At 36.8% G+C, this 12,609-nt stretch overlaps 1 protein-coding gene across 1 annotated transcript in view; it reads left to right on the top strand.

Annotated features, from left to right (window-relative positions):
- The window catches only part of LOC121377238 (polyadenylate-binding protein 4-like), a 35,022-nt gene extending 23,270 nt beyond the window's left edge, over window positions 1–11,752 (top strand). Inside the window, exons 6-11 of the mRNA XM_041505149.1 lie at window positions 523–756; window positions 3,632–3,835; window positions 4,640–4,799; window positions 6,189–6,463; window positions 8,248–8,472; window positions 10,021–11,752. Coding sequence (XP_041361083.1) covers window positions 523–756; window positions 3,632–3,835; window positions 4,640–4,799; window positions 6,189–6,463; window positions 8,248–8,472; window positions 10,021–10,092 — 1,170 coding nt within the window. The 3' untranslated portion in view covers window positions 10,093–11,752. The remainder of the gene's footprint in view (window positions 1–522; window positions 757–3,631; window positions 3,836–4,639; window positions 4,800–6,188; window positions 6,464–8,247; window positions 8,473–10,020) is intronic.
- Window positions 11,753–12,609: the final 857 nt, after the last annotated feature.

The raw sequence follows: 12,609 nt of genomic DNA, 5'->3' as shown, positions 1-12,609 counted from the left end.
ATCGATCTCCATCTGTGGGCCCAATGGGATAGTTCTCGTTCCAGCCAGTGAACCACGACTGGTATATCAAAGGCCGTGGTATGTACTATATTGTCTTTGGGAATGCATACGATGGAGTCTTTGGGACTGCTTGTAACAAATTACTTGATACTAATGGGAAAATGTTTCCTCTCTAAGACTCAAAATGAGCAAATGTTTGACTCCAATAGCCAATGATTAATAATTCAATGTGCTCTTGTGTCATTAAACAAAACAAACTATTGAATAACAACATATATATATATATATTTTAATTTGTAGTCTGTTGAGTGTGAATGGCCTTGACATGGGTGGCACTTTAGTGGTGTCGTTAAACAAAATAAAACTTCATTGAATTAAAAACAATTTAAATATATATTTGTTTTAATTTGTAGGCTGTTGAGAGAGTGAATGGCCTTGACATGGGTGGCACTTTAGTGGTGGTGTTAAACAAAACTAAAACTAATTAAAAAGATTTTTAATATATATTTTTTTAATTCGTAGGCTGTTGAGAGTGTGAATGGCCTTGACATGGGCGGCAAGCTGATGTACGCGGGCCGTGCCCAGAAGCGGGCAGAGCGCCAGTCGGAGCTGAAGGACAAGTTTGAGAAGATCAAGATGGAGCGCATCAACCGTTACCAGGGCGTCAACCTGTACGTGAAGAACCTTGACGACGTCATCGACGACGAACGGCTCCGGAAGGAGTTCGCGCAGTTTGGAACCATCACCAGTGCACGGGTACGGGGCTTGTTTAAAGAGAGTCATTGATTATTGGTGGGGTGGGAGGGTGCAGTACGGAACCAGCGCACAGGTACAAAGCCCGTTTAAAGAGTTTCATTGATTACAACAGTGTCCGGTGATTCGGCGCACTTGGTATTTTGCTCAAGTATGCTAGGAAGTTATGTTGTCGGTGTTTTTAATGAATTATTCAATGTTTAATGAAGTATCAACATATTTATTGTTATGGGTACAATTATTTTTTTTTTTTTAGAATTATCAATAATTATATATAATTTCAAAATAAATCATTCACCTGCTTTCGTGTATATAAATGCGAAGTAGGTCAGCCTTATTGATATTAAGAATGAAAAACACCTTTCCTGCATTTTTTAAATTAGTTATTTTAAATTTTTTTAAATTATTATGTTTCTTTAAACTGAAAAGATAAACACAGACAAATGCAAACAAAACAAAAGTTTTACACCTTAATTGACGGTCATTCCAGTTCACTATTGTCACATTGCAAAAAAAAAAAAAAAAAAAAATATTTTTTTTTTTATAAAAGTGAAATAACATCCACATGTGTGCACAATCTACCCGAGAAAAAAATCCATGTAGGCATTTTAGCCATGCATGGCAATGAACATATATGCATCTGCATCTGCAGTACTGTGCCACTCAAGTAGCAGTTCGGAACAATCACCAGTGCACAGGTACGGGGCCTGTTTAAAGAGTTTACTGGATTATTGGGGTGATGGATTGGAGGGGAGTGGGTGGGGGCAGTGCGGAACCATCACCAGCGCACAGGTACGAGGCCGTTTAAACATATTTTATTTTTAGTCCAGCTAGAGGGGACTAGGTTTTATGTCGGTCAGTCTGTCCATCTGTCGCGCACACAGTTTTCCGGATGGTTTCAAAATTGCAGATGTTCGTCAACTTTAGCCAGACATTATTTTAATTATTTTTTAGTAATTTTTGTTTCTGAATTGTTATTTTTAACCAAAAAAAAGAGAGGAAAACGTTAGTTTCAGTGATTGTCTAGACTGGATGCCTGCATTTGTATGTTGCAAACTACTATGAAATAATTGTATATAGTTTATATGCCCAAAACGCAAGCTGCAGACAGTCTGATCACACACACACACACACACACACACACACACGCACCCGCACCGCATCCAGTTTGTGAGCGTTTATACACATGCACATACCAGACCATACAATTGTGCATGATTCTTTGCTTTCGTAAATCCAAGATTTAGGGTCAGAAAAGTAAGATGCTGAGATGGAATCCCAAAGTATCTAGATTAAGTACTTAATTTTTACAATTTCCCAAAGTATCTAGATTACCTAATTTTTACAATTTCCCAGAATATGTAGATTACTTAATTTTTACAATTTTCCAGAGTATCTAGATTACCTAATTTTTACAATTTCCCAGAATATCTAGATTACTTAATTTTTACAATTTCCCAGAGTATCTACTTAATTTTTACAATTTCCCAGAGTATCTAGATTACTTAATTTTTACAATTTCCCAAAGTATCTAGTTTACTTCATTTTTACAATTCATATCCAGGCACCCTGGTTAGGAGCTTTACCCATAGCTCTGTACCTCCCCAAACCTGGACATATTAAACTTGTTGTCATTCTGGCAGTGTGAAGCAAGGTGTAGATAACTTGGTCCACAGTGATGACATTACAGTACTTATTTTGTTATATTAGTTCTTATAGCCGTAATCCTAAATTGTGATGGTAATACAAGTAAGTTAATAACCAGGACTGTGGAATTAGCATTGTTTTTTTAATAGCCAGCCCACAGATATTATCACTAGCACAAGATTTTTTCTCAATTCTTACGACCATTTTCATTTTCCATATAAATAAAACAAACCATTCGTCAGCAGTTTTAGTTTGCAACTGAAACCAAAAGAAGGACAGTAACTGTAATTAGAAATAAAATGTTCCAGACATTAAGCCAAGTCATAGACAGTCGGGGAATTTTCGAACTTGGCCACGTGTTCGCAATGTTAGCAAAGTTAAAATGACAAGACTTTGCATTACAGATGATACTGTGCAGTGTAATAAACGTTTTATGAATTTGGAAGTCGACATCACAGAACGGGTTAGTGGGTTTTGATATTGATTTGGCAAGTATTTTTTTTAAAGGTTTTGGGCGAGCTGGCAAGTGCAATTCCGCAGCCCCGATGATGTAATGCAACAAGATACATCTGCATAAATGATGTCATATAACCATAATAAACATGCTTTTAGTGTCATTAAATAAAATATTTCTTTGGTGTTCAGCTCAGTACTTTTACAGTAATCAGTAGTAGCATACGTAAGGATAAACAGTGAAATAATAATAACATGTAACCAAAAAAAAAAGTTATTTACTTGACACGTTGGTCCGGTGCTATATATAGCACACTATTTGTTATTAATATCTACTGCCAAGGCAAATATTAAAATATATCCTATTTAATATGGGAGTACTATGTACAACATAACTAATACTATAATAGTCCCGCATTCTGTGCTCGTTAGATGTTCTGTAATTACCATCGATGGAGCCTTTTCATTTGGTGCTGGAGAAAAAGAAATGATTTAATTACTTATTGAAATGTTACTAATTTTGGACAGTCCTGTTAACAGACCAGAAAGTGTTATTTATTCATTTGTAGATAAATGTGATGTCATTGGTTTCTGTGTGCTTTAGAGTTTCTTGGATTTTTTTTTGGAGGTTATCCATTGTCATTTTCATCTTTGTACATCAAATAATGACACCATTAATATATCTGCTTTTAAATTATTATTTTTTTAATTTTCGGTCACTTGCAAGGGAGGTGGTGAAGGAGGACCACTAACTATTGAGATGGGGTTTTTTTTTCAGGTCATGTGCGAAGGAGGTAGATCGAAGGGCTTCGGCTTCGTTTGCTTCAGTTCTCCGGAGGAGGCGACGAAGGCCGTGACAGAGATGAATGGCCGAATCATTGTATCAAAACCCTTGTACGTAGCCCTGGCCCAGAGGAAGGAGGACCGACGAGCCCACCTGGCTTCTCAGTACATGCAACGCATGACAACCATGAGGCAACAGGTAAATATCACACACTATCGGTGTTCTACCAGATAGATATTTTTGGGTATGGCGCTATGGAATTGAATGCAACCACAGTCAACGGCATATGGGGAAGGGGGGGGGGCATCCTCCAGAGAGAAAATGTTTTAGGGTTAAGAAACTCGTACAGTAATGATAAAGAGTAATTAATTTTGTCAAAAGGTTAACTTAAAAGAAAAAACATTTGTGTATGGCACCATACCGTTTTACCCTCTGGCAGAAACCCTGACTATATCTCAGCTTCAAGGTTTTAGTGCATAAAATAATTAATAAAAGAATATATGAAGAGTTCAGGCGCAAAACGCGATATAAACCATTTTCTTTCTAGTTTTTAGTTAAAGCCAATATTGTATGTCAGTAAGGGCTAATCGTAGGCCTGCTGATTTGCTGCAAAATGTGATTGATCCTTATGAAATTGTATTGGGTAAATCCTTGGGTTTTTTTTATCAAAACGCAATATATGCCAATTTAAAATTTTTTTTTTACTGAAAATGGATATATCGCGTTTTGCGCCTGAACTCTTCATATATTTCATCTAAAAAAAAATAAAAAATGCTCAAGTTGTCTCCCTTGGCTAGTTTTTAACATGCCTAAGCTGTGTAAAAGGATGTTTGAGGGATTGATTTGTGACTTTGAGGTATAAGTTTTGCAGCATTCACTTCATTCCAAAACAGTTGCATCCCACCCAGTACTGATAACAAAATCTTAAACATAATTTTAAATTTAACCAATGAATATAAATAAAATCCTGTGAAGTAATTTTGCTTCCATCGTGTTTTTTAGACGGCCCAGTTCAACCAGATGTTCCAACCAAGTGGGGCAGGCTACTTTGTACCCACAATGCCTCAGGCTCAGCGTGGATTCTTTGCTCCAACTCAGATGCCACAGGTGCGCCCAAGTCCAAGATGGCAGACACAGGTCCGACCGAACCAGACAGCCGCAGGTACGTGTGTTCATGCTGGTCATAGAATTGTTCTTTCTCTTAAACAGTCGTAATTAAATTTCCATCGCATTCATTGCAATGTACATCCCCTGTAATTGCTCATGGCAATCAGCAATGCGTTGCGGTTTTAGTTCTCAACAGCACTTTTTGCCTTGGACTATTCATTGGTTTTTTTTTTTCCAATGGCATGTTTTTTGCCGGTGACATTTTCTTAACTGCAGGGGTTGATTTAACATCATCCCATTGGTCAAGCCGTAGCAATGTCAGTTCATTTCTTGAAGATAAAAAAAACATTGAGAAACATCATATCTGATGTCAGTTTACATTTGTATTGAGCATTACTGTTTAGAACCCCCCCCCCCCAATGTTTGGTTTTTTTAATTGTCCCAGATCACATCTGTAATGTCAGGGCTTGGGCCCCGAATTCATTACGTACAGAAACATAGTGGTGCACACACAATCAATAGAAAATAAAAATAAATTGATTTTTAAAAACACACACACACACACACACACACACAGAGGTACTTTTAGTGGGGAAATAAATCAAGTAAAACTAGTTGGTGAAAAGTGAGCGGGAAAATGGTAGGAACTAGAAAGACAAGAGGAAGAAAAAAGAATAACAGAAAAACGTTCCACACTAGAACCATCCATTATTTTTATATTTTTTTAATAAAGGCTAGCCACGGTCCCCAGGTTTCATCAAATTCTTTAAAAAGACAGTTTTTATAGAAAATGTATTTTTCAATATGCAATTTGTCATTTAGTATATTTTTAAGGGCTTCAATACTATTAATGTTGTTATTCGCAATTATGTTTCAAATTTAATTCTAAGGATTGTCCGTTGTTTCTTTTACATTCATCTGGGTATGGAAAAACCCCCACCTGCAAACTGAATGGTTTCTCCGATCAGTTTGCAGATGATTGTCTTTGTTGTTCATGCCCCGATGCAGGGAAGATTTTGTTTTCAAAATCATGAGTGATATTTCTAGTCGGTTGAAAATTAAATAGCCACAACTGTTTAATGTTTTACATCTCTCTGTTAACCTTTTCACCTTGTATTTTTATATGTTGATAGTATAAAAAGTTATAGTTGCCAAATGAAAAAAATTGTCACATATTATTTGGTCCCAGTGTAGAGGGCTGTTTTAAAATGGTGTTTTGAGCTCTGAAACTTGTGTAGTCTGTCGGGATGTGATATTGAACAAAATGTTCCCTGCTATGAACATAAAAGAAACAGACAATATTTAATTGACATGGCGAAAATTTTCAAATGTTTGACATCCAATGGTCGATGATTAATAAATCATTGGCTCTATTGACATTGTTAAACAAAACAAAGAACTTTTTAACTTGATCCTCTCGTAATGGTGTATGTTGTGTTGCTAGGTTTCCAGGCGATGCCCAACTCTCAGATGAGAAACCAGAGGCCGGGCGCTGCCGGTCAGACCCAGATGCGGACCCCGATGTCGGCTCGTCCAATCACTGGCCAGTCCGGTGCTGCCGGGGGCGGCCCCGCCCAGCGAATGGGCATGCCTGCAGGGATGCAAAACCGACCCCTCGGGGCCGCGATGCAGGGTGGGCCCGGAAGACCTTCCATGAAGTTCCCAGGCCAGATGAGAAATCCACAGGGCGGCCCCGGGCCCCAATCCCAGGTGCAGCAGGTGAGTTGGTGCAGATATCTCACGGCTCAATCTTTAAAGTTGTTTTGTCTTCTGGTTGTTGTTTTTTTAATATATATTTTTATATAAAAATATTTTATGATAATAATTTTTATTATGTTTTAATATATATATATAGATATAGCTATAGATATAGATAGATAGGACTCATGGATGTGTCCAGAAATCAAATTTTAATGTTTATTAAAAAAAAACTTTAAGTTGTAAAGAAATTGATGCTATTTTTTTTTTTTCAAATGTTAGGTTTTTTTTACCACTTCTATTACATGTATGTTCCTTCCACCTTTCTTGACCAACCCCCCACCCCCAAAACAACTCAACCTAGAAGAAACCATCACATTGAAAAAAATCAAGTGACTTACAACTGGTATGCGCTGTCTTGTCTGGAAAAGTGCATAGAGATTTCAAAAATGCTTGAATTTGAGTGGTCGTAATATCCTAGAATTTGTCAAAATAACTGAATTTGGGAAAATTGTATTGAAAAGTGCTTCCCAATTCATTGCCATAGAAAAATAGTAAAATAAAAAATGTAATGTCCACTCAAAGCATGTACAGTGTTGTCATGGGTCTGAATTCCCAACTAAGAACCATTTGACAATATATTGTACAGTGTTGTCATGGGTCTGAATTCCCAACTAAGAACCATTTGACAATATATTGTTTGGTGTTGTCGTGGGTCTGAATTCCCAACTAAGAACCATTTGACAATATATTGTACGGTGTTGTCGTGGGTCTGAATTCCCAACTAAGAACCATTTGACAATATATTGTACGGTGTTGTCGTGGGTCTGAATTCCCAACTAAGAACCATTTGACAATATATTGTACAGTTGTCATGGGTCGGAATTCCCAACTAAGAACCATTTGACAATATGTTGTACGGTGTTGTCGTGGGTCTGAATTCCCAACTAAGAACCATTTGACAATATGTTGTACGGTGTTGTCGTGGGTCTGAATTCCCAACTAAGAACCATTTGACAATATATTGTACGGTGTTGTCGTGGGTCTGAATTCCCAACTAAGAACCATTTGACAATATATTGTACGGTGTTGTCGTGGGTCTGAATTCCCAACTAAGAACCATTTGACAATATATTGTACGGTGTTGTCCTGGGTCTGAATTCCCAACTAAGAACCATTTGACAATATATTGTTTGGTCACAGGTGTGAAAATCTGCCAATGGTAACGTGACCTTCTTTTTTCTTTTCTGTTTTTTTCTTTCTTTTTCTTTCGTTTTTTTTTTTGTTAGTCATTATGACCCTCCCCAATCACACCTTTTTCTACACCAGGTGCCGTTAAAGAAAACAAGCTTAAACTTTTTAACTTTAAGATCTGAGCCTTCTTGTGTAATCAGGGTTTCTGCTAGAGGGTAAAACAGGTATGGTGCCATACCCAATTTTTTTGGCAGATTTAATTTTTTTAACAGTAACTTTTTTATAAAATTAATTACTCTTATCATTTCTGTATGATTTTCTTAACCCTAACTCTAAACTTAACCCATATTCTTTCCGCGGGACTGTTGACTGTGATTGCATTCAATTCCATAGCAACATATCCAAAAATGTCTTTATGGCAGAAAGCTGGCAATTGATTATAATTGAAACAAAACAAGCTTAAAGTTTTAACTTTTAAGATGGGAGCTTCCTTGTGAAATTTATTATAATAGTATATTGGTCGTCATAAATTCCAAGCCTTGATCGATGAATTTTCTATGATAACATATCGTCAGAACATCAGTAAAGATTCCGTTTTGTTTCTATTCCAGCCTCCACAGCAGTCTGTGCTGATTCCAGGTCAGGAGCCGCTGACCGCCTCCATGCTGGCTGCCGCTCCCCCACAGGAGCAGAAACAGATGTTGGGAGAACGCTTGTTCCCCCTCATCCAGAGAATGCACCCCGATCTAGCCGGCAAAATCACAGGAATGTTGTTGGAGATAGACAATTCCGAACTGCTGCACATGCTGGAATCAAGCGAGTCGCTGAAAGCAAAGGTAAAAAAAAACAAAAAAACATGTTGCACAGTCCAATTATATTGGTAGACATTTAGAAATATTTTCAGTGTTTCTATGCAGGGTAGCTCTGGGTGAGCAAAAAAATTTGCCAAATTGTTTATTTAATTTCAAAAATTGCAGAAAACAACATTTTATTTTCTAAAAAATGTCAGTTATTACATAAAATTATTCGCCAAATTAAAATAAAATTTGCCAATTGCTTTCAAAATTCACTATTGGCGAATTTGGTGAGTGCCAGAGCTAGCCCTGCCATGGAGGACTAGTAGGATAAAAAGAAGTTACGTTGTCATTAAAAATAATGTTTTAATACATCCGCGTCTTTGACGGGTTATCAGTCTATCAGTTTTGTTTCCAAAGCACATCTTCCTTACGAATTCATCAAACATTGCATGCACGTATAACTTGGGATGGTGGTGTATCATGTACCATAACTAGGTCACCTAGGCCCACTTTTAACTTTTTACTGCACATAAAAGGAAATCTTTGTCGAGCCATAATTTCATTATCAATTCATATAGGATCATGGTTGATGTGTACCATAACTAGGTCACCATGACCTACTTTTGATGGGCATATCATGTACCTCATCTTGTTAAGACTTGGGTTTTTGGGTTTGGTTGTCGCTGAAATATAACATTAAAATCACCATTGGAAAATGTTATATCGGTCCGGCAGCCTAGAATATGTGTTAATTGGTAGCCCTTTTTAATTAAATATGTTAAATTGAATACAGTACTTGAGGCATCAAATGTCTAGGTGTGTGTATCAAATTCCTAAAGGTGAGCTGTTAAATTAAATTCGTCTACTTCAGGGTCTTAGTCAGGTCTAGCTCTGGGTGAGCTGGCAATTTCTCCAAATCATTTATTTATACTTTAAAAAATGACAAACACCCGGTTATTTTGTAATAAATGATGGTTAATAAATGAATGTGCTCTAATTGTGTCATTAAACTTTACAAACTTTAATGGGCGTTCTCATTATGTGATCAGCTCTGATCGAATCGTACTGTGAGAACACCTAAATTGAAATGACATTAGTCTTATATGACAAGTTAGTTAGAACATCCTGTGTTTCAGGACAAATCGCATGCGACAAGTTGGTGACAAGTTGCTGCGACGTATGGTATTATGAGAATACTGCTTTACGGCTAAACAAAATAAATTTCTGGTCTCTGGTCAGCGCGTGTGTCAGTTTTGAACCTTGCTCGTCAACTTTAAAAAAAAATATATATATTTCCCTCTGTATGACTGATTTTTGCCAGGATTTTCTTGCTTTGGCATAAATTGCATTTGGAGCCAAAATGCCATCGCGCATTAACTAGGAGGTGCATTCTGATTTCAATTTAAATATGCCCCTTATTTCGGTATCAAATAATCCCACCTTTTCTGTGCAATCCATGCTTTTAAAAAAGAAGAAAAAAAGCTGCATCAATTCTGGAACTTAGGTCTGATCTGAACCCAGACTTTTTTCTCTCTTTTTTATTTCTTCTTTTTTTGGCCTAACATTAATTTTTTTTTCTTGAATTAGGTGGAGGAGGCAGTGGCTGTGTTGCAGGCCCACCAGGCAAAGGAAACCGTCGGACCACCAAAGAAAGATTAGACTTCACCTTGCGTCGACGCTCCCTCATCTCACAATCCGCTTGAGCGGTCAGCTGAAACATCGCCCCCCCCCCCCCAAGTTCTGAACGAAAAGCGAGAGTAACGAAGAGCTACCATATTCTCGCTGGGAGTACCTTCTTATCACTGACTGTCCGCTACAGAGTTGACCGATTCATACCCATTGTGTGATCAGGGACTTGTTTTTAATATCATATGTTGAAATATAAGTTTTAACGTCAGGTCATTTCTATTGCACCAATAGTCATAATACAGTTGAAAATTTGTTCAAAATTTGAAGAAAGAAAAAAAAATGAAAAACTCATCTCTGAAAATCAGCAATGACATGTTGTGGTTTTATCTCTTAGAGATTTTTTTTTTATTATCTTTTCTTTTCTTTTTTTAAAAAATGTAAATCAAGAACAGATCTAGAACGGATTATTAACATTGTCCATGTTTTAAGAAATTGAAAAAAAAAAAAAGTTTACAAAAAAAAGGAAAAAGGAAACTGCAAGAGTTTAAAAAAAATCGAAAATATATTGTTATGAAGAATGGTTGATAGTTTGTACATAGTTTGTAACTAGGATTTTATTATTTTTTATTTTATTATTATTATTTTTTTGTCACTAATTAACAAATAATTTTCAGCATACTTGTATGCTAATGTACTTGACCCTTTTAATGTCACAAAGATATTGTTTTAAGCATTGGTTGTTTTGGGGCCAGTAGAAATTAATCCGACCTTTGGTCAATACAACAGTAACTACCTACTTTGAGAGTGGTAATAGTTATAGTAGGCTGCTATCACAGGGGACAATATATATATATATATATATTATATATCTCATAGTTAACTAAGTCTGTTCACTTAGATTTCTACCTTCGTATGCAATTGTTCCGGTACATTAAATGTATTCGTATGGTGAAACGCCTCGAAACCGGATTCTCTATGAACCGGAATCCCATCAAAACCAGACATTTTTCATGGCCCCTTTTTAAATATCTGTACATAAGAGAACCTCTCTAAACCGGATACCTCTTATTACCAGACTTTTTACTTCGTCCCCAGAGTGTCCGGTTTAGAAGAGTTAACTATTCTTTTCGGCAATTTTGCTCGCCTAGTACCATTTTAGGAGAGATTCGGCTCGCCTTCATTTGGCTGATGGCAAAGACTGCAGAGAGTTGCAGTGTCATTTTTTCCCAGGTGAATGTAATAAAAGAAAAGTTATTTAAAAAAAAAAAATTAACTTGCCTGATTTTTATTAGGCACATTCCTAGAAACACTATATTTATATCAGGTTTCCTCTATTTTTATCTCGGGTTTACTCTGTAAATCAATCTGCTCTAATGATGTCGTTAAACAAAACAAACTTCTCTATCTGGTGGATAAAATTTGAAAAAGAAAATGTTGGTATAGGAGCCACTCGTCCGTACACTTGTGGTTCAGTTTGTGACAGAATGTTAAGTGTTGATGACATTGAAGGGGTCAACCTGTTAGGTTTAAGAAGTCAAACAAAAGCAGTCATTGAGAAGAGGGAGACAAAGAAGTGGACTTTGTTAGTAATCTGATCAGTCTTGTTCTTATTTCTTTTATTTTTCTTTTTTTTTTCCTCCCCCTTTTTTTTTTTTTTTTTTATTAAATTCAATAAAGTAAAGTTCTACAATTGTGTTCCTTTTGTTTTGTCTGAAGTGAACTGTTAACATATGCTGTGTATTCCGTTTTGTAACGACCTGTGCGTAATAATGGTCTGGGAGATTTCAGGGGTCGAACCCCTTTTCCCCCCCCCCAACCCCGAAACAATATATTTTACGGGGTAGTATGACGTACCCTCCTATCTCAACCTTCGACCACATAAATTACTGCACATGCACCAGTCTGACGCATTTTAGCTTAAACAGAGGAGGTTGTGACTACTCGTGTTGATAATATGAAAGTTTAATGTTGTGTTGTACAGGAAATCTATCTTTAACAATGTGTTGTGGGGTGGATATACTAGACGTTTGTCGGTAGAGCACTTACTTGAGATACCTTCAAGGCTGGGTATCTCGGTATGCCAGTTGAACCATCTGTCCCAAACTGTTTTAAAATGTATAAAACCATTGGAGAGGATGGCTGTGATAGGTTACGGTCTCCTTTAAACAAGGTTAAATAAAATGAAAAACAATTGGTTATCATTTCAGTTATCTGCTCATTGTATATTGGTTCCTATATTATATAAAATATAGAAAAATGATCGTGGAACAGTCAAAACAACTGCTAAATTGGGTGGGTGGGTGTTTGTGCAAATATCTTACATTTTTCCACATTTCTCATCACGTCTAAATTGTACGAAGTCGGGCTGAAGCTGTTAGGGTTACCTCTGATATACTGGTGCATGGTGTCTAAGGAAGTAGGACTTCAGTGCTCATTTGCAGGTTGTGCTTTGCTTACCGTAACACGTATTCTATTAAATGTGCACATCACCGCTGGGCCCGTAGAACGTGCTAGATGTGTTACTAGGATAAACCGGCTCTGACTGTA

The sequence above is a fragment of the Gigantopelta aegis genome, chromosome 7, assembly GCF_016097555.1.
Source record: "Gigantopelta aegis isolate Gae_Host chromosome 7, Gae_host_genome, whole genome shotgun sequence".
NCBI classification, from domain to species: Eukaryota; Metazoa; Mollusca; class Gastropoda; order Neomphalida; family Peltospiridae; genus Gigantopelta; species Gigantopelta aegis.
The sequence above is the reverse complement of the archived record's forward strand: the minus strand, read 5'-3'. Positions and strand labels throughout refer to the sequence as shown.